The sequence below is a fragment of the Carlito syrichta genome, unplaced genomic scaffold, assembly GCF_000164805.1.
Source record: "Carlito syrichta isolate Samal-C Ts95f unplaced genomic scaffold, Tarsius_syrichta-2.0.1 Scaffold311868, whole genome shotgun sequence".
NCBI classification, from domain to species: Eukaryota; Metazoa; Chordata; class Mammalia; order Primates; family Tarsiidae; genus Carlito; species Carlito syrichta.
The window spans coordinates 116,919-136,685 of record NW_007255964.1 but is presented as its reverse complement, the minus strand read 5'-3'; the positions used below and the strand labels follow the sequence as shown (position 1 = coordinate 136,685).

At 54.9% G+C, this 19,767-nt stretch overlaps 3 protein-coding genes across 8 annotated transcripts in view; all 3 read left to right on the top strand.

Moving 5' to 3' along the window:
* Positions 1–1,437: 1,437 nt before the first annotated feature.
* The window catches only part of RPL13A (ribosomal protein L13a), a 24,686-nt gene continuing 6,356 nt past the window's right edge, over positions 1,438–19,767 (top strand). For 2 of the 6 annotated variants that reach the window (XM_021718152.1, XM_021718151.1), the window contains exons 1-8: positions 1,444–1,528; positions 3,389–3,461; positions 4,499–4,564; positions 4,738–4,839; positions 5,038–5,123; positions 5,301–5,360; positions 5,688–5,810; positions 5,932–6,032. In XM_021718152.1, coding sequence (XP_021573827.1) covers positions 1,514–1,528; positions 3,389–3,461; positions 4,499–4,564; positions 4,738–4,839; positions 5,038–5,123; positions 5,301–5,360; positions 5,688–5,810; positions 5,932–6,018 — 612 coding nt within the window. In that variant the 5' untranslated portion in view covers positions 1,444–1,513 and the 3' untranslated portion in view covers positions 6,019–6,032. Of the gene's footprint in view, positions 1,529–3,388; positions 3,462–4,498; positions 4,565–4,737; positions 4,840–5,037; positions 5,124–5,300; positions 5,361–5,687; positions 5,811–5,931; positions 6,045–16,610; positions 16,642–19,767 lie in introns of those variants that run through there. The other 4 variants (XM_021718153.1, XM_021718155.1, XM_008069226.2 and 1 more) reach the window with 4 other exon arrangements.
* On the top strand, positions 9,690–12,843 carry RPS11 (ribosomal protein S11). Its single transcript, XM_008069224.1, has 5 exons — positions 9,690–9,794; positions 10,471–10,602; positions 10,760–10,835; positions 11,084–11,213; positions 12,663–12,843. Exons 1-5 carry the CDS (start codon positions 9,780–9,782, stop codon positions 12,784–12,786), a joined length of 477 nt encoding a protein of 158 aa, XP_008067415.1. The 5' UTR covers positions 9,690–9,779; the 3' UTR covers positions 12,787–12,843.
* FCGRT (Fc fragment of IgG receptor and transporter) overlaps positions 14,010–19,767 on the top strand; it is a 30,884-nt gene continuing 25,126 nt past the window's right edge. Inside the window, exons 1-2 of the mRNA XM_008069223.2 lie at positions 14,010–14,029; positions 14,348–14,453. Coding sequence (XP_008067414.2) covers positions 14,010–14,029; positions 14,348–14,453 — 126 coding nt within the window. The remainder of the gene's footprint in view (positions 14,030–14,347; positions 14,454–19,767) is intronic.

Sequence of the window (19,767 nt, the reverse complement as noted above, 5' to 3'; positions counted from 1 at the left end):
CTTCTGACTAGTGCACTTGCCAAGTTTGAATGTTCAATGTTCACATGTGGCTGGTAACTCCCGTATTGGAGAGTAAAAATAGAGAACATGTCTGTCATTGCCCAATCCTCTCAGACAGCCCTGTTCTAGCACACAGTGAGTGCTTGTCGCGAATGGAGTCGTTTTGGGCATAAGTCTGCACCGAGCACTGAGCTACTTTCCCTCTCCTCTGTCCACCCACCCTCAAACAGCCCCGTGAGACAGACGCATCTACCATCCCATTTTACAGAGGACACTGAGGCCCAGAGAGGGGAGTCATCCACCAGAGGATGCACAGCCAGGATGCAAAAGAAGCTGGCTAGAAGCGGGCCTCTCCCTGGGGCCAGCTGCCCCTCTCACTCCCTCCCTGGGACGGAGGCAGCACCACAACCTAACACCGGCCCCGCTCACCCCTCTCTGTACAAAGCCCTTGTCCCCGTGAAATTGTACATAAATCATCTTTTTCTACCAGTCCGGCGCCAGGCCTGTCTGTGGATGGGACGGGGTGTGGACGGGGCAGTCTTGATTTCAGCATCCTGGTTTTTCGGTGAATGCCACGTTCCTTCAATATGCGTTTTCTGAGGGCTCAGGGATGGCGCCGGGCAGCGCTGGAACCCAAAGGTGAGTCAAAGCCAGCCCAGTCCTCCCGGGCCTCCTAGTACGGGGTGGAGTCGGAGCCCCAAGGAGGCATCGTGGGGGTCCCGAGGAGGCGTCGGACCCGGGCTGGGGCATCAGGGAGGCTCTCGAGAAAAGGACTCTTGAGCCCAAGGGCACCGGGACTGCCTCAAGCCATAAGCTGGAGGAGGCCGGGGCGGGGGGCGGGGAGGGCATCCCGGGCAAGGGACACACCCGAAGCAAAGCCGAGTTGCTTGGGGGAACACTCGGCAGACGGTGCAGTCCAGGCACCCGGACGTCATCCCTCGATGCACTCTCGGATCTCACGGGGAAGACGACCTCCTCGTTTTACAGAAGCGGACACCGAGGCCCAGGCTAAGCCAGGGGTTTGTCCGGGTCACAGTGGGGCCGAGTAGACACGGGAATCCACATCTCTGAAGGGCGTCCTGGCGGGGCGGGTCGTCCCCTGTGAACCACCACGCGCCCTGCAACCTGCAGTCGCTCGACTGGGTTACGGGGCAATAGCGCTTCCCCTCACAAACATGGCGGACATATCGCGTGAACAAGATGAGCGCCCCTCACAAACATGGCCGCTGAGGCTGGACAGCCACACCCCACAGAGCCGCCTCCCCAACCCACGTGATCTCCAGTCCCTCACAGCCATGGCCGCCAAAGTCGAATCGGAATGATGCCCTGATTGGACCCTCTGAGAAAGACCCGCCTTCAGTAGGTCACCGCTGCGCACGCGCAAAACACTTCGACCAATGAAAAGACAGAAAGTAGCCCGGGCAGGCCGTGTTGCGTCACTTCTACCGCCCCTGCTTCAAGGGATAAGAAACCCTGCGCCACCACTTCCTCCTTTCCTAGGCGGCTGCCGAAGATGGCGGAGGGGCAGGTGGGGTCTCTGCGCGGGTCCGAGCGGCATGGGGCCGGGTGGGATCCAGACCAGAGTGGGATTGGGCCCTCTCAGTCCTCCTACGTGTGTTGTGATGCTTATCACTCATAAATGAACAAAGTGGACGCCTTTTATATTAAGAGGAGTCCGTACAGAACGTTGGCGTCGTCTTTAAGACCTAGAGATGGCGAAAATGCGGCTTCTTACTCTTGGAGGTCAGGGATGAGGATGAGAGCGTCTAGCAGGGAAAAGGGGTATTTTACAACTAGACTTGGACCTACCTTGATCTCGGGTGGTGAGTGGGGGCCCTGGGGTCGGGTCGTGGCCGAATTGAACCCTCGTGTGTTCCCGGCCATGGGGAGCACACGGAAGCCTGGCTGGGTGGCCTCGGGGCCCTGGGAAACAGGCTTGGCCGAAGTGGAAGGCACTAACAATCCTGCCCAATGCGCGGGCTGCTTCTACCCCACGTGGGGAAGCGTTAATCGGGGTCCCCTGCAGCTTCGTTTGTTTTAATACGAAACCACTTTCTGCGGGGGGTCGAGAGCTCTGCTCAGGGGGCCGTCAGGAATGAATTGTTCTTTTCCCTGGCTTGGGGTTGGTGATGGCCTTCAAGGCGTGCTGCTGCGGAAGGCAGAGGGCTGGGATGAATGGATTCACCGCTGAGGGACGTCCTTCGGCCGTCCGGCCACCTGGGGGGGCCCCTCGGGGAGCACAGCAGGAACTTAGCTCTGAGTCCTGGCTTGTATGACAACAGAGGAGGAGCTGGTTCTGGAGAGGGGTCCCTTGTAAGCAGGGTCTGCGTGATTGCGGGGGGGGGGGGCACGACTAGGTTTTGAGCCCGGCAGACCTTGGCGAGTGCTGGAGCTCACCGAGCATGTGACACCATGCCTGGTATGTATTGCTTGTGTAGTTGTGGTTTCCTGAGGCAGACGTTGTTATCCTCATCTTACAGGGGAGGAAATTGAAACATGGAAAGTTGGAGATTTTTGGCCAAGGTCCCATTGTCAGGAAGCCTGGCTGTAGATTCCGTACTCTCCTGCATTGCCTTCCAGCACTCACAAAGTATCTGTCACAACTGTTGGGCGCTTCGTTACCTTATGCTTTGTGGTCTATAACACTGGGGATCTCTACTCTTGAGGAAGCTGAGGATCGGTGCTTGAGCGCTTGACCCAGGAGGCAGCGTGAGTCAGTGGCAGAGTCGGCATGCGCTTTTGGCTACTCTGCTTAACCTCGTCCCACCTGAAACTGTTTCATGGTGGAAATTACGCCTTTTACATTAAAGGAGAATTAGATTCTTGGCCAGGTGTAGTGGCTCATGCCTGCATTCCCAACGCTTTGGGAGGCTGAGGCAGGAGGATAGCTTCAGCCCAGGAGTTGAAGACCACAGTGAGCTGTGATGGTACCACGCACCACTGCACTCCAACCTGGGCGACAGAAGGAGACCTTGTCTCAAAACAAAAATAGGTTTTGTTAGGATATTTCAGTTTGTTGCAGATTTGATCTTGTAACTGATGGTGGACAGAATATTGCCAGTCTTGGTTCAATTTTTGGTTCATCTTATTGCCGCGCAAGATACAATCTGGGCATACAAAGTTAATAATGCCCTTCAAGGACCTGAAGTGAGGGGCTTCTGGCCTCTTAATCCTGCTCATGTGTTGATCCTGAGTCAAACCTGAGCTTTCTTGGCCTCACTTCCCTCATGTGTAAAGCAGGCCTTGGTCAGAGTTTCCAAGTATGATAGCTGGATGGGGGCTCCCCGGGGGTAAGGAAGAACAGAAGCAAGCCCAAAAGGAATGGTTTGTGGGGAGAGTCAAAGAAGAATTGTCAGCACCTCTGAGCCCTGTTGCCTTGTCTCCACAGGTCCTGGTGCTAGATGGTCGAGGCCATCTCCTAGGCCGCCTGGCGGCCATCGTGGCCAAGCAGGTACTGCTGGGTAAGTCTCTGCTCACAGTACCCCACACAAGAGCCCAGCTGCAGGTCAGTGATGAGCAACAATCACCCTCTTTTGTTTGAGTCTCACGACCGTGAGATCAACCCCATGCACCGCTCTGAGACCTGCCAGCTGGTCCCTTTCCCAGCGTTGGGGACTCCTGGCTCAGAACTGATTTTGTTTCATACATTACTTATTTATTTATTTTTGAGTCATAGTCTCTCGCCCAGGCTGGAGCGCAGTGGCATGCTCAGGACCACCACAGCTTTGACTTACTGGGCTCAGGCAATCCTTCCACCTCAGCTGTTCAAGTATCTGGAAATACAGGCATGTACCACCATGCCCAGCTAATTTTTTTTATTTATTTATTGTAGAGATGAGGTCTCGCCACGTTGCCCAGTCTGAACTCAGGCAGTCCTCTCACCTCCACCTTCCAAAGTGGTGGGATTATAGGCGTGAGCCACTGTGCCCAGCTTATACTGTATTTTGAGTTAGAGTCTTACTCTGTCGCCCAGGCTAGAGTGCCATGGCATGCTCATGGGCCACTGCAGCCTCTCTGTCTGCTTGGGCTCAGGTGATCCTTCTGCCTCAGCCTTCCAAGTAGATGAAACTGCAGGTGCATTCCACCATGCCCAGCTAATTTTGTGGTTTATTGTAGAGACAAGGTCTTGCCAAGTTGCCCAGGATGGTCTGGAACCCCTGGGCTCAGGCAATCTTTTTTTTTTTTGAGTTGGAGTCTCACTGTATCACCCAGACTGGAGTGCAGTGGCCACTCCCGGCCACCATAGCCTCGACCTGCTGGGCTCCGGCGATCCTTCTGCTTCAGTCTTCCAAGTAGCTGGAACTACAGGCACACGAGCTACCACACCCGGCTCATTTTGAATTATTGTAGAGATGAGGTCTCGCCAAGTTGCCCAAGCAGGTCTCGAACCCGCGGGCTCAGGCAATCCACTCAGCTCAGCCTCCCAAAGGCGCAGGATTACAGGCTGAGCCACCGAGCCCGGCCTGGTGACCCTATCTTATCTCACTTTCCCCTCTAGGCCGGAAGGTAGTGGTTGTGCGCTGCGAGGGCATCAACATTTCTGGCAATTTCTACAGGAACAAGTGTAAGTTAGGACCTGGGAGGAGGACTGGAGAGGGTCTCCATGTGGGTGCTGAGGTTCCTGGGCTCCTAAGAATTTCCAGCAGTGGTGGGAGAGGCTGGTTTGAATTCCTGAACATGCCTTTGGAAGTGGAGGTTGAGGCTGGCGGAGAGATCTCACCTCTCCTCTCTCCGCAGTAAAGTACCTGGCCTTCCTCCGCAAGCGGATGAACACTAACCCTTCCAGAGGCCCCTACCATTTCCGGGCTCCCAGCCGCATCTTTTGGCGGACCGTGCGAGGTGAGCTGGGCCTGGGCTTACAGACAGTGATAGGCAGTGGCCAGTGATGAGGACTTTTCCCACTCGTGTTCGAGTTTCCCAACCATGAGATGACTCTGCATGCACTACCATCTGAGGCCACTTGCCTTCTGGCCCTGCCAGGGGAGGTGAACATCCAGGCAAGTCCCACTGAGCAGGCCTACGCCCCTCTCCCCACAGGCATGCTGCCCCACAAGACCAAGCGAGGCCAGGCTGCGCTGGACCGCCTCAAGGTGTTTGATGGAATCCCACCACCCTATGACAAGGTGAGCTGCACAGAGCCTCCAAGGCGGCATCTGTGCACCCAGCGTCCGTGATGTTTCACAATTACCTACATTGTCTGATACTCATGAAGACAACACTGGCTGAGACGCCTACCCAGCCAACCTCTTTCCCTGTCTGTCCCTTACTCGAGGTCTCTAAGTCTCTGTTCTCTCTAACAGAAAAAGCGGATGGTGGTTCCTGCTGCACTCAAGGTTGTGCGTTTGAAGCCTACGAGGAAGGTGAGTTACAGGTTACACAGAGTGGTCGAATTTGGGGATTTCAGGCCTGCTGGGGGTTAACCTATGATCTCTGGGCCTGGCAGATGATGTCTTTCTCTCACGATGGTCTGCGGATGCCCCACGGGCAGTGCCGACGATGCCAATGGCTCAGCTGATGCCAGGAGGGAGGGTGGGTATGTGCTTTTCTAATGGGTTTGTAGAGAACAACTAGATATAGTCCCAGGATCCTCTGGGACAGGTGTCTGGCACCCCCACAACTCTGTATGGCCATCCTAGCCCCAGCCCAGGCTCTGGGAGGTGGTGTCCTTATAGCTTCCTTCCCTCTAGTTTGCCTATCTGGGGCGCCTGGCTCACGAAGTTGGCTGGAAGTACCAGGCGGTGACAGCCACCCTGGAGGAGAAGAGGAAGGAGAAGGCCAAGATCCACTACCGGAAGAAGAAACAGCTCACGGTGAGGGCAGGAGTCCTACCAGGTCTTAGGCCCTGCCAGGCAGGGGTGAAACAAGGCCCGTGTGATGGGGCTGGTCCCAGGGGCACCCCCTGACACCCCCTGTCTTCCTCTCTTCCCACAGAGGCTACGGAAACAGGCCGAAAAGAATGTGGAGAAGAAGATTGGCAAATACACAGAGGTCCTCAAGACCCATGGCCTCCTGGTCTGAGCCCAATAAAGACTGTTGGTTCCACATGCTTGGCCTGGCCTGCCCTTCCTCCATCATCGCCCTGGGATGTGGGGGACCCAGGGGCGGCAGTCCAGGTGCCACAGGCAGCCTGGGGCTTAGAAAGCTGGGGGCAAGGAAAGGACCTTAGTCACTGCCTTTGTATAAGACTGCTTGGAACAACTGAGTGTGCTGACAGCTTTTCTGACCGACTGACCCACTTGTTTAGGAGAGTTGTAGAAAATCAGAATGACTGCTTCAGATTCCATATTAACCTAACTAAGCCAGCTGGAACGCTGGTTGGAGGGAGCACCCCCTGTGGATGGGGCACCTGGTCATGCTATACTCTGCAGCTGTTAGAATGGGAGAAACGCTCACAGGGGCGCTATACGCTTGCTGTGTTCAAAGGGGATTTACAGATGCAGGCTGGGAAGATGTGCAGCCAGAGGGTGACAGGTGCTGACCTGGCTCCTTCCCTGTATTTTGTGATGAGAAATAAATTGCTTTGCAAGAAATCTGGTGTCTTTGCAGTATGTGTCTGCTGTGGAGACAGGTCCTTCCCAGAAGAATCCACCTTGACCATTTGCACTCCATAGGTTTCCCAGGTGATTTGCATTCTCAGAGCATAAGCTCTGTTGTGTCTGGTGTTTTCCAGCCATTTAAAGCTGGCGCATTCTAATACAGCTGCAAAGTATGCAATTGCCACTGCAGGGGATCAGCTTTGTATAAAGAAACTTTGGGCTGTAAACATTTGGCAAGTGATAAGATGGGAGTATAGAGTTAAAGGGGATGTTAAAATTAGGCCTCATCTGTAGGCTCTAGTTAGGCATGTTAGATTTGCCTGAAAAAGTATTTGGTAGGTAACATTCAGGTGGCAATAACCAGTACCAGATGGCTGGAATATATTGCACACCCCTTGAGTACAGGATTTCAAGACCAGCCCGAGAAACAATCCTGATATCTACAGAAAACTGGCTGGGTGTCACGGCACATGTCTGTACTCCTAGGTATTTGGAGGGCTAAGGCGGGGGAGGCCCGGGATCACAGGCTGAGCCACCAAGCCTGGCTGGCATTTTGTAAGTAACTTCTGTGCATGGTTTGGCCTGCATTGTACACAGAACTGTGGAGGGTCTGACTTTGTTTTTTTGTCGTTTTTGTTTGTTTTGTTTTGGTTTTTTTTGTACCTGAATACCGTAAGTCTTTCCCATCTTATTTATTTGAGTCCAAGTCTCACTTTGTTGCCCAGGCTAGAGTACAGTGGCACGCTGACGGCCACCGCAGCCTCAACCTGCTGGGCTCCAGTGATCCTTCTGCCTCAGCCTTCCAAGTAGTTGGAACTACGGGCGCGCGCCACCACGACCCGCTACGTTTTTGATTTATTTGTTTGTTTGTTTGTTTTGAGCCGGAGTCTCACTCTGTCGCCCAGACTGGAGTGCAGTGGCTGCTCCCGGCCACCGCAGCCTCGACCTGCTGGGCTCCGGCGATCCTTCCGCCTCAGCCTTCCAAGTAGTTGGAACTACGGGCGCGCGCCACCACGACCCGCTACGTTTTTGATTTATTTGTTTGTTTGTTTGTTTTGAGCCGGAGTCTCACTCTGTCGCCCAGACTGGAGTGCAGTGGCTGCTCCCGGCCACCGCAGCCTCGACCTGCTGGGCTCCGGCGATCCTTCCGCCTCAGCCTTCCAAGTAGTTGGAACTACGGGCGCGCGCCACCACGACCCGCTACGTTTTTGATTTATTTGTTTGTTTGTTTGTTTTGAGCCGGAGTCTCACTCTGTCGCCCAGACTGGAGTGCAGTGGCTGCTCCCGGCCACCGCAGCCTCGACCTGCTGGGCTCCGGCGATCCTTCCGCCTCAGCCTTCCAAGTAGTTGGAACTACGGGCGCGCGCCACCACGACCCGCTACGTTTTTGATTTATTTGTTTGTTTGTTTGTTTTGAGCCGGAGTCTCACTCTGTCGCCCAGACTGGAGTGCAGTGGCTGCTCCCGGCCACCGCAGCCTCGACCTGCTGGGCTCCGGCGATCCTTCCGCCTCAGCCTTCCAAGTAGTTGGAACTACGGGCGCGCGCCACCACGACCCGCTACGTTTTTGATTTATTTGTTTGTTTGTTTGTTTTGAGCCGGAGTCTCACTCTGTCGCCCAGACTGGAGTGCAGTGGCTGCTCCCGGCCACCGCAGCCTCGACCTGCTGGGCTCCGGCGATCCTTCCGCCTCAGCCTTCCAAGTAGTTGGAACTACGGGCGCGCGCCACCACGACCCGCTACGTTTTTGATTTATTTGTTTGTTTGTTTGTTTTGAGCCGGAGTCTCACTCTGTCGCCCAGACTGGAGTGCAGTGGCTGCTCCCGGCCACCGCAGCCTCGACCTGCTGGGCTCCGGCGATCCTTCCGCCTCAGCCTTCCAAGTAGTTGGAACTACGGGCGCGCGCCACCACGACCCGCTACGTTTTTGATTTATTTGTTTGTTTGTTTGTTTTGAGCCGGAGTCTCACTCTGTCGCCCAGACTGGAGTGCAGTGGCTGCTCCCGGCCACCGCAGCCTCGACCTGCTGGGCTCCGGCGATCCTTCCGCCTCAGCCTTCCAAGTAGTTGGAACTACGGGCGCGCGCCACCACGACCCGCTACGTTTTTGATTTATTTGTTTGTTTGTTTGTTTTGAGCCGGAGTCTCACTCTGTCGCCCAGACTGGAGTGCAGTGGCTGCTCCCGGCCACCGCAGCCTCGACCTGCTGGGCTCCGGCGATCCTTCCGCCTCAGCCGTCCAAGTAGCTGGAACTACAGGCGCGTTCTACCACATCTGGCTAATATTTTTGATTTATTGTAGAGATGAGGTCTCACCAAGTTGCCCAGGCGGATCTCGAACCCGTGGGCTCACGCAATCCACTCACCTCAGCTTCCCAAGGCGCGGGAAGTTTTTTGATTTATTGTAGAGACAAGGTCTTGCCATATTGCCCAGGCTGGTTTCGAACCCCTGAACTTGGGACAATCCTCTCGCCTCCGCCTCCCAAAGTGCTGGGATTACAGGCGTGAGTCACCGCGCCCAGCCCCCAAATCCTAAATTTCAAGTGCCAAGCTCTGTTGGGCAGGGCAGACATAGACCATTTCCATCATCGCGGAAAGCTCTGTTAGCGCTGTAAACGGAAGACACAGCGGAGGAATGGCTTTTTTTTGTTTTCACTAAATCACCGTCTGAGGATGAAACGGGGTATAAGAGTTCCATTATATAGATAGATAAATTCCATTAAACTTGTGAAAGCTCACGGGCAGCCCCCGCCCCTCACAAAGATGGCGGCGTCGCACACGCTACTAGGACTCCCTTCCGGTCGCCCGCCCTACAGAAAGATGGCCGCCGCCACAACCGGCTTGAAGGCCAAATGAACACAGCCACGAGGTCCCCAAAACCCACGAGGGCCTACGCCCCGCAGAAACATGTCGGCCTCCCTACGATTCTCGCGATAACACGAGGGGCCTCAAGACTAGCCACACAGTCTCAAGCTCAACTGTCGCGCGGGCGCATGGCTGGCCTGAGACTCTCGCGAGACAGTGTCCACCGCTTCCCGCCCGTGGGTTCTTCACCGTCATGGCCGCTTCTGTGCTGTCCCCGAAACACGTGATTGGTTAGAGCCCCATGTCAATCCGAGCCGCGCATGGGGTACCGCCCACAACCGTGCTACCCCGCCCCTTCCGTCACTTCCTCTGCTGCCCCTGCGCCGTGGATAAGGAAACCCGGGCGCCACCGCCGCTCTCTTTTTTTTTAGGCAGCCGGGAAGATGGCGGACATTCAGGTACGGTCTCGGGGTTGGCGCCGGGACTGCGGGGTCCGCCCCGGGCTTCAGGGGCGCGTCCGGAAGGGGAGGACTTCGCCCCGGTTTGGGGGTTCATTCAGACGTCCCCGGTTTCCTAGGGACTCACCGCGGGGGGAGGACGCGTACTTTTGGCGTTAATCTAGATGAGCTTTTTCTAAATCCTGGGGGCTCCGCGCGTTCGTGGACACCCAAGCGTTTAGGAGTTATCCTCTTAAAATCCAAGGCTTAAGAGGCGGTCTCGCGTCTCAAGGGTTAATCCTGCGGGAGCTGAGTCTAAGGGCGAATCCAGGGAGTTCGTCTTTTTTGGCACTTAATTCTCAATCCTCACGTAATAGACGAGGAGGCAGCCCCGGGTGGTGGCCTCGTGTCTTGGAGAATGTCTTCCGCCGAAGGGAGGGGGTTCAGGTGTCAGCGAGATGAATCCAGTTTAAAGGATGGATGCTGCAGGCGCTGGGAGGCCCTGGAGCTTCTAAACTGCAGTCGCTCCGGGTTTAGAGCCCAGCCTTTGAATCGTAGGTAAATTCGGAGTGGCCAGGTCTTAGAGGGCGATCCCGGGGCACTGGGAGTAAAGGCCATCAAGGATGGTGTCCGGGAGTCCCAGGGAGGTCTCCTGCAGCCTCCTCCGAGCTCAACAGCTTCCTCCTCATTCCCGCAGACCGAGCGTGCCTACCAGAAGCAGCCGACCATTTTCCAGAACAAGAAGAGGGTTCTGCTGGGCGAGACTGGCAAGGAGAAGCTCCCGCGGTACTACAAGAACATTGGGCTCGGCTTCAAGACACCCAAAGAGGTGCGGAGACCCTCAGAGGAAAGAAGGGGACTCCTGCGTTTGAGTGGCTGCCCCAGGGGCTGCTGGGAATTGTAGTTGCATTCCCCGAGGCCACACCCCTGGCTCTTTTCAGGAATCGCCTGTCTAAGGCTTATTCCTTTACTTTTTGTCCTGTCAGGCCATCGAGGGCACCTACATTGACAAGAAATGTCCCTTCACGGGTAACGTCTCCATTCGAGGGCGGATCCTGTCTGGTGAGTGGGGAGTTTCGGGGACTTGGGGTCCGGATTCTTAGGGCACTGGCATGTGATGTCCATTTTCACGATGGTCTTCAGATGCCCACCAGTAGTCCTGCTGAGAAAGCCACTTGGTTCAACTGATGCCAGAAATGGAACTTCTTGGGATTTCCCTCCTCAGCAGCTTCTGACTCCCCGCATGTCCTGGGGTTACCCTTGGCTGCCTGTCCCTTGGGGCCTGATTCCTGATCTGTCCCTACCCCCAGGCGTGGTGACCAAGATGAAGATGCAGAGGACCATTGTCATCCGCCGGGACTATCTCCACTACATCCGCAAGTACAATCGCTTCGAGAAGCGTCACAAGAACATGTCTGTGCACCTGTCCCCCTGCTTCAGGTGAGCGCAGTGGCCCCTTAGGTAGCCCAGGGCACTCCAGCCTTCAGGCTCCAGGTCTGGGCCCACTTGAGACCAACTGAGGGCCACTTGCTGGGTGACATTTCTGGGTTTGTGTATCATGGTTGGCTACCTTATAACTGAAATTTTTTTTTTTTTGAGTTGGAGTCTCGCTCTGGTGCTAGGCTGGAGTGCAGTGGCACACAGCTGCCTCAGCCTTCCAAGTACCCGGAACTACAGGTGTGTGCTACCATGCCTGGCTAGTTTTTTTTTTTTCTTTTAGAGACAGGTCTTGCCAAGTTGCCTGGGCTGGTCTCAAACCCGCAGGCTCAGGCAATTCATTCTCCTCGGCCTCCCAAGGTGTTGGGATTACAGGCTGAGCCACCGAGCCCAGACATAACTGAAATTTTAAAGTAATCTGGCACATGAGACAGTTCGCGTACATTGAACCATCAAAGGTGGTTCCAAAAAAAGAAAGAAAGGTGTCGACTGGGCACAGTGGCTTATGCTTGTTTGTCATCCCAGCACTTTGGGAGGCAGATGTGAGAGGATTGCCTGAGCCCAGGGGTTCGAGACCAGCCTGGGCAACTTGGCGATACCTCATCTCTACAATAAGTCAAAAAATTAGCCAGGTGTGGTGGTACGCTCTTGTAGTCCCAGCTACTTGGAAGACTGAGGAGGGAGGATTGCCTAAGCCCATCTTCAGGTTGAGGCTGTGGTGGCTGTGATCGTGCCACTGCACCTCCAGTCTGACTGATGGTGAGACTCCAACTTAAAAACAAAAAACAAAAAAATCCATGCCATGTGAGTGCTCAAAAAAGTTGCGTTTTGGAGCTTTCCAGATTTAGGGTTTTCTGATTATGGGTGTGCAACCTGTAGTAGGCAGGGCCTCCACAATGTTGGAATTAAATGTTCATTTGACATGTTTCTTCGGAGCTTATCTTGTGCCAGGCTTGGTTTAAACGCTGAGGGGTTTGGTGGTGAGCAAGGGCCAAGTCCTCCCATGAAGGGCACCTGGCAGGGAGGGCACCAGAGTGGGCCAAGTGGGAAGATGATGGGGAAGTGAGAACAAGGGAGGGTCCTGGGGGCAGGGAGGAGGCTGGCCTGCTCTGAATCTGAGCGGTGTGCTGTGCTGCCCGTGGTGTTAATAGGGTCCCCTGGCTGCTGAGGTGGGGGAGAGTGGGTAGGCTGCCCAACAACCTTGGGAACCTCCAGTTTGTAAAGTGGCGAACGTGTGCCCCAGTGGTGCCCAGAAGGGTGCCGTGTGCTCTGCTCAGTGTTGAACTCAGTGCCGTGCAAAGTAAATAACTTTGGGGCAGGTTGAGGCGGCATTAGGAGCTCCTTGGAGCTGGAGCTCAAGCTGAGAGCCCTCAATCTGGCAAAGTAGGGGGTGTCCTAGGGGTCTGCTGGGACTGCCTCTCCTGAGGACATGGCCCCCGCCTGCCTCCACAGGGATGTCCAGATCGGTGACATCGTCACGGTGGGCGAGTGCCGGCCCCTGAGCAAGACAGTGCGCTTCAACGTGCTCAAGGTCACCAAGGCCGCCGGCACCAAGAAGCAGTTCCAGAAGTTCTGAGACTGGATGCCTGCCCACTCCTCATGATAAAATAAAAGAAATATTTTCTCATTCACAGGCTGGACTTGGGGTCTTTGCACCTTTACCACAGGGTGGGATTGTTCATGGGGATTGAGCAGCAGGGTTGGTGGGGAAGGTTCTCTGGAGGAGGAAGGACAGGAATGTCAACTCTGGGTGAGGGCAGTGCAGCCTGAATTAAAATGCTGCTCCTGGCCAGGCATGGTGGTTCACGTCTATGATCCCAGCACTTTGGGAGGCCGAGGTGAGAGGATTGCCGGAGGCCATGGGTTTGAGAACAGCCTGGGCAACTTGGTCAGACTGCACCTCTACAATAAGTCAACAATGAGCTGGGTGTGGTGGCACATGCCTGTAGTTCCAGCTACTTGGAAGGCTGAGGTGGAAGGATCGCCAGAGCCCAGCAGGTCAAGGCTGCGGTGGCTGGGAGCATGCCCCTGCCCTCCAGCCTGGGTGACAGAGTGAGACTCCAACTCAAAAGAATAAAATGCTGCTGCTCCTGTCTGCCAGTCCTTGTCACCTTTTCTTGGTGTGTAGATAGGACCTGTTGTTCCCCCACCTTCCTAACCACTGGGGAGGAAGTAAGGGAGGGTGGAGGCTGCTGGGTCTTGCAGGAGGAAGAAGCAGCCACCCCTGCTGTGGGCCTTAGCTCCCTGTAGGGGTGGGTGGGTTTTCATTCAGTGCTCTTAGCAGCCTGGCTCTGAACTCTAGGGGTCTTGACTTCACCTTGGATGTCCTGTTGCCCCCAACAGCCAAGAAGTAGTGTCAAGAAGCAAGGCAGGGTCCCGATGAGCCCCACCGCCCACTCCTGGGTGGGCAACATACTCCCTTGCAGATGAGGGAACCCACCTGGGAGGGACTGGTTCACCTGGAGTCCCCGTGGGAAACTGAGTTCCTGTTCTCAGGTTCTGGACATTTCCTCACACCAGCTGCCTCATCTAAGGAAGTTGAAGCCTAGCTTTGCAGTGCAGGGCTCAGGCTGCTCAGAGGTGGTCAGTAAGCCCTCAGGTGGGACTGACCACCAAAGGGAAATGGAACAGGCTTCTGATGGTACCCTGGGGACAATGGGGGGTGGGGTGGGGGGTTCTGTTGGGGAAAAAGGGCCTTGAGTGTCACCTGCAGCGATGAGAAGACAGACAGAGACCACAGAGAGACAGGCATTGTAGAAACATTGAGCGGGGTGGGCCGTGGGTGTCACAAAAGTCATCATGCACATGCAGGGTGGTGGGTAAGCGGGCAGCAGAGGTAGGCTCAGAGAAGTCCAGGAGAGGAAAGCTAGGACTTGGGGGACCCGAGAGGGAGAGACCCACATCCAAGCTGCTGCCAGGCAGACAGACAGAGACAAGGGAGGTTCCAGAGACGCCCACTGACCTTACCCTCGGGTCTGCCGGTGCTGGGGTCCCCAGGTCCCTGCCCCCCATGCCTGTACCAGGGTCTGAGGCACAGCACTGGTACAAGGGTTGGGAGACAGGGCCCTGGGAAGAGAGGAGCTGCTGCCTGCAGGGACGCCGCCTCCCTGTGGGCCCGGCTTCTGCCTTTTACCCAGGGAGGGCGGCGGTTCCTGCCAGCGGAAGTGTGGCCGCATCAAAGAGGGCAGGAAGGGGCAGGGGCCGGTCCGAGGGGGCCGCCGCCCTGTGCTGGGGTGGGACCCAGTGAGAGGCACAGAAATGGGAGTGGGTACATGGCCCCGGGGGGAGGGGATGGAGCCAGGGAGGGATCCCAGGCCCCTTCTGGCCTTGGGTGGAGGCACCCCTCCTGCTGCAGGTGTTTCCGTTTGGGGTGGGGCCCCTGTGTTTACAACAACAACAGCCCAGCTCCCCCGTTTCCTCGGGTCAGCGGTGCGTCTCTGTGCACCCCTTCTCCTCAGGTTGTGTGCTGGGGAGGGACCTCTACCGGGCCTGGTGGGTTGCAAAGAACAAGCAGAAAGGCCCCCCACATTCAGCAGAAGGGCCCCTCCACAGTGCTTTCCCCTGGGGAGAGGGAATGAGCCAGGGGTTCTCCACGTCACAGCCTCTCAGCACCGCTCCCGCCTGCTGTCCCCTCCCCTTGCTCACTCTGCTCACCTCCCAGCGCCCGGCTCAGACCTGCTGCCTCTGAGTTCCTGCACAGGCTGTTCCCTCTGGCAGGAATACTCTGGTTCTCTCCCCTCCCCACCCCCATCACCTCGCCCCCATTTTCACCCAGATCCCTCCCTCCCTGTCTTCATCTTTTTGGTTTTATGGGGTTCTTTTGAGTTGGAGTCTCACTCTGTCACCCAGGCTGGAGTCCAGTGGCACGCTCATGGCCATCACAGCGCCGACCTGCTGGGCTCCGGGGTTCCTTCCACCTCAGCTTTCCAAGTAGTTGGAACTACAGGTGCACGCTACCACACTCAGCTAATTCTTGATTTATTGTAGAGATGAGGCCTCGCCAAGTTGCCCGGGCTGGTCTCGAACCCATGGGCTCAGGCAATCCATTCGATTTGGCCTCCCAAAGTGCTGGGATTATAGGCTGAGTCACTGATCCCAGCCCTGTTTTCATTTTTATTTTATTTTTTTAGTTGGAGTCTCACTGTCGCTCAGGCTGGAGTACAGTGGCAAGCTCACAGCCACCTCAGCCTCAGCCTGCTGGGCTCCGGTGATCCTTCCACCTCAGCCTTCTAAGTAGCTGGAACTACTGGTGCACTCTACTTCACTCAGCCAACTTTTAAATTTATTGTAGAAAGCCGGGCTCGGTGGCTCAGCCTGTAATACCGCACCTTTGGGAGGCTGAGGTGAGTGGATTGCCTGAGCCCGCGGGTTCGAGACCCGCCTGGGCAGCGAGACCTCATCTCTACAATAAATCAAAAACTCGGCCGGGCGTGGTAGCGCATGCCTGTAATTCTGGCTACTCGGAAGGCTGAGGCGGAAGGATCGCCGGAGCCCAGCAGGTGAGGCTGCGGTGGCTGGAAGCGGCCACTGCACTCCAGTCTGGGCGACTGAATGAGACTCCAACTCAAAAAAAAAAAATTTATTGTAGAGATGAAGTCTCACCAAGTTACCCAGGCTGACCTCGAACCCCTGAGCTCAGGCAATCCTCTGCCTCAGCCTTCCAAAGGCTTATTTACATGTAAAACATAAGCTCAGAGGTTAGGGATCCTTCTAGCCCAGCGCTTGCAACAAGTCGTGAGTGTCTATTATTATTAAGTTAAATGAATGTTAAGTTCATTCATTCGTTTAACTTAACAGTAATTAACACAATCTCAATGGCCTGACTCCGGGCGCTGAATAACTTGAGACTGTAAACATGAGTAGAGGTGGAGGGGACGCCCATATGTAGGCATTGAGACCACAGGCTCTGCTTCAAATTCTGGCCCTGCAGCTCGAAAGCTGAGTGAACTTGGACAAGTGACCTGCTCCCCCACCCCAGGCCTCAGTTTCTTAATCTGTAAAATGGGTTCTGGCCTCCCTGCCTAATATATTAGGAGGATGCAGTGTGCTCATGTGTGATGATGGGTAGAACTAGTTCTGGCAAGTGATACTTAGGGAAGTAATGATGCCGGACCCTCAGCCTATTAAAGAAAGGCCCCAGCTGGGCTCGGTGGCTCAACCTGTAATCCCGTGCCTTGGGAGACTGAGGTGAGTGGATTGCCTGAGCCTGCGGGTTCGAGACCTGCCTGGGCAACTTGGCGAGACCTCATCTCTACAATAAATCAAAAAATTAGCCGGGCGTGGTAGCGCACGCCTGTAGTTCCAGCTACTCGAAAGGCTGAAGCGGAAGGATCGCCGGAGACCAATGGGTCGAGGCTGCGGTGGCCGGGAGCGGCCACTGCACTCTAGTCTGGGTGACAGAGTGAGACTCCGACTCAAAAAAAAAAAAGAAAGGCGCCATGGTGTCCTGTTACAGCAAGTCCTGGGGCCTTTGGGGCAGGCTTAAGCCCCAGAAGTGTTGTATAGTTCTGGAGTCCTAGGTCTGCAACAGCAAGCCTGGGTAGTTGGTGATAGGGATGTTGAGTCTATGTTTCTGGAATGTTCCGTTGCCTGCTTATTACAGCAGGCCCCAGTGGCATTGCCACTTCACAAGAAAATTAGCTCCAGGCTAGAAAATTAGCTCCAGGACCCCCTAATAGGGTCCTGGATTTACAATGAAAGCAGACATCAGCCCTGCCACGTGACAATAGAGCAGGTCTTGGTTGTATCTAGCAGGACACCAAGGATATTCTAGAAGAGTTTTAGAGGTATATCAAACCATTCCAGAGTGGCTGCGTGTGGTGGCTCACACCTGTAATTCCAGCACTTTGAGAAACTAAAGGAGGATGATCTCTTGAGCCCAGGAGGTCAAGACCAGTTTGCACAACTTAGTGAACCCCTGTTTCTGCAAAAAATTTTATTTTATTTTTTGAGTTGGAGTTTCACTCTGTCACCCAGACTGGAGTGCAGTGGCCGCTCCTAGCCACCACAGCCTCGACCTGCTGGGCACCGGCGATCCTGCCACCTCAGCCTTCCACGTAGCTGAAACTATAGGTGTGCGCTACCACGCCTGGCTAATTTTTGATTTATTGTAGAGATGAGGTCTCGCCAAGTTGCCCAGGCGGGTCTCGAAGCCGCGGGCTCAGGCCATCCACTCACCTCAGCCTCCCAAAGGCGCGGGATTACAGGCTGAGCCACCGAGCCCGGCTTGCAAAAAAATTTTTTTTTTAATTAGCTTTATATTGTAGTGTGCACCTGTCGTCCCAGGAGGCTGAGGTGGAATGATCACCAGGAGGTCAAGGCTTCAGTGAGCCATGATTGGGCCACTGGACTTTATCCTGATCAACACAGGGAGACCTTGACTCAAAAAGAAAAAAATTCCAGCCGGGCTTGGTGGCTCAGCCTGTAATCCCGCACCTTTGGTAGGCTGAGGTGAGTGGATTGCCTGAGCCCGCGGGTTCGAGACCCGCCTGGGCAGCGAGACCTCATCTCTACAATAAATCAAAAAATCAGCCGGGCGTGGTAGCACATGCCTGTAATTCCAGCTACTTGGAAGGTTGAGGCGGAAGGATCGCCGGAGCCCACCAGGTCGAGGCTGCGGTGGCCAGGAACGGCCACTTCACTCCAGTCTGGGCGACAGAGTAAGACTCCAACTCAAAAAAAAAGAAAGAAAGAAAGAAAAAAATCCCAGAGTCATTCATTATTGCTTTCATTCACTCCACAAATATTTATTGTGCTGTCCCCTGGGGATGGGTGCCAGAGTGAGCAAGACAGGTCCAGGGCCTGGTCTCAAGCCTGCGATCCAGGGGGGCCCCTGGGGACCCAGGCTGACTGTGGAGTAGGCTGTTAAGGGGAACAGATGCCCAGTGTGCTCCGTGCTGAGGTTTTGACCCACTGAAGGTGCACTAACGAGATAGGCATAATTAGTTTTCCCATTTTACAGATGAAGAAGCTGAGGCTCGGAGAGATGGACTTGCTAGGGTCAGGATTTAAAGTTTGGAGCACAGGTGTAATTGCCTTCTGCAGTCAGTAGGGGGCACTACTGCGCAGGTGCAGAGGGGAGGGCGGGTGTCAAGGTGATTCAGGGAGCACAGCTCAGAGGTGCCGGGGCCATTCATAACAGAGACGCTGGTGGAGTGGATCAAAAGGGACCGTTGGCACTTGATGTAATGCCTTGAACTATCTGGAAACTGGATAAGGGGCCCCAATTTTCGTTTTGCACAGGGACCTGCGGCCTGTGTAGCCGAAACTGTCAGGGCTTTCTATAGCATTCCAGTGGGTCCATGAGGACATTATGGCTGGATCCCGGAGAGCCAAGGTGAAAGTCCAAGGGTGTTCACATAGAGTCCTGGGGACGTGAGAGCAGGTCCCTGAGGCAAGAGAATGTAGCCAGGTATCATTAGAGTAGGACCTCAAGGATGTGACAGGAGACAGCCAGGGATGCTATAAATGGGCCAGAGAATATCACGGGACCCCAGTACAGCTAGAAGGGATTCCCAGGTGGCATTAAGGGACTTTGAGGCTTTTTTCTTTCATGGCAGGAAGGAGGGATATGATGAGGATTGTCCAGGCACTCCTCATCACTGAGGGGGACTGAGTCATGCCCCCCAAAGATATTTATACCCTAATCCCACATAATCTGTGACTTGCTGGCCTGTGACTGTAAAGGAGATTTTGCAGACTGGGCAAGGTAGCTGCAATCCCAGCACTTAGGGAGGCTGAGGCTGGAGAATCGCTTGAGCCCAGGAATTCGAAACCAGCCTAGACAACATGGCGATACCCCATCTCTACAAAAAAATCTAAAAAGTAGCCAGGAGTGGTGAGGCATGCCTGTAGTCCCAGCTACTCTGGAGGCTGAGGCGAGAGGATTACCTGAACCCAGGAAGTCGAGGCTGCAGAGAGCTGTGATTGTGCCACACTGCATGCCAGCCTGGGAAGCAGTGAGATTCCGACTCAGAAAAGAAGGAACTTTGCAGGTGTGATTAAGTTAATAACTTGAGATGGGGAGATTAGCTTGGATTATCCAGGTGGCCCTAAATATAATCACAAGAGTTCTTATGAGAGGGAAGCAGAAGGGTCAGAGTCAGAGAGATGTGAGGACAGACAGAAGTCAGAGAGGGGACAAGATGCTACTCTGCTGACTTTGAAGAGGAAGAGGAGGAGAATAATAAATCCAGGTCAAGCTCAGTGGCTCACATTTGTAATCCTAGCATTTTGGGAGGCAGAAGTAGGAGGATTGCCTGAGCCCAGGTGTTTGAGACCAGCCAGGGCAACTTGGTGAGACCTTATCTCTATAATAAATAAAACAAATAAGCCAGGCATGGTGGTGTGCACCTGTACTTCCAGCTACTTGGAAGCCTGAGGCAGAAGTACGGTCTGAGCCCAGTGGGTCAAGGCTATGGTAGCAATGATGTGCCACTGCACTCCAACCTGGGCGACAGAGTGAGACCCTGACTCAAAAAAGAAAAGAGCTGGGCTTAGTGGCTCAGCCTCTAATCCCGCGCCTTTGGGAGGCTGAGGTGAGTGGATTGCCTGAGCC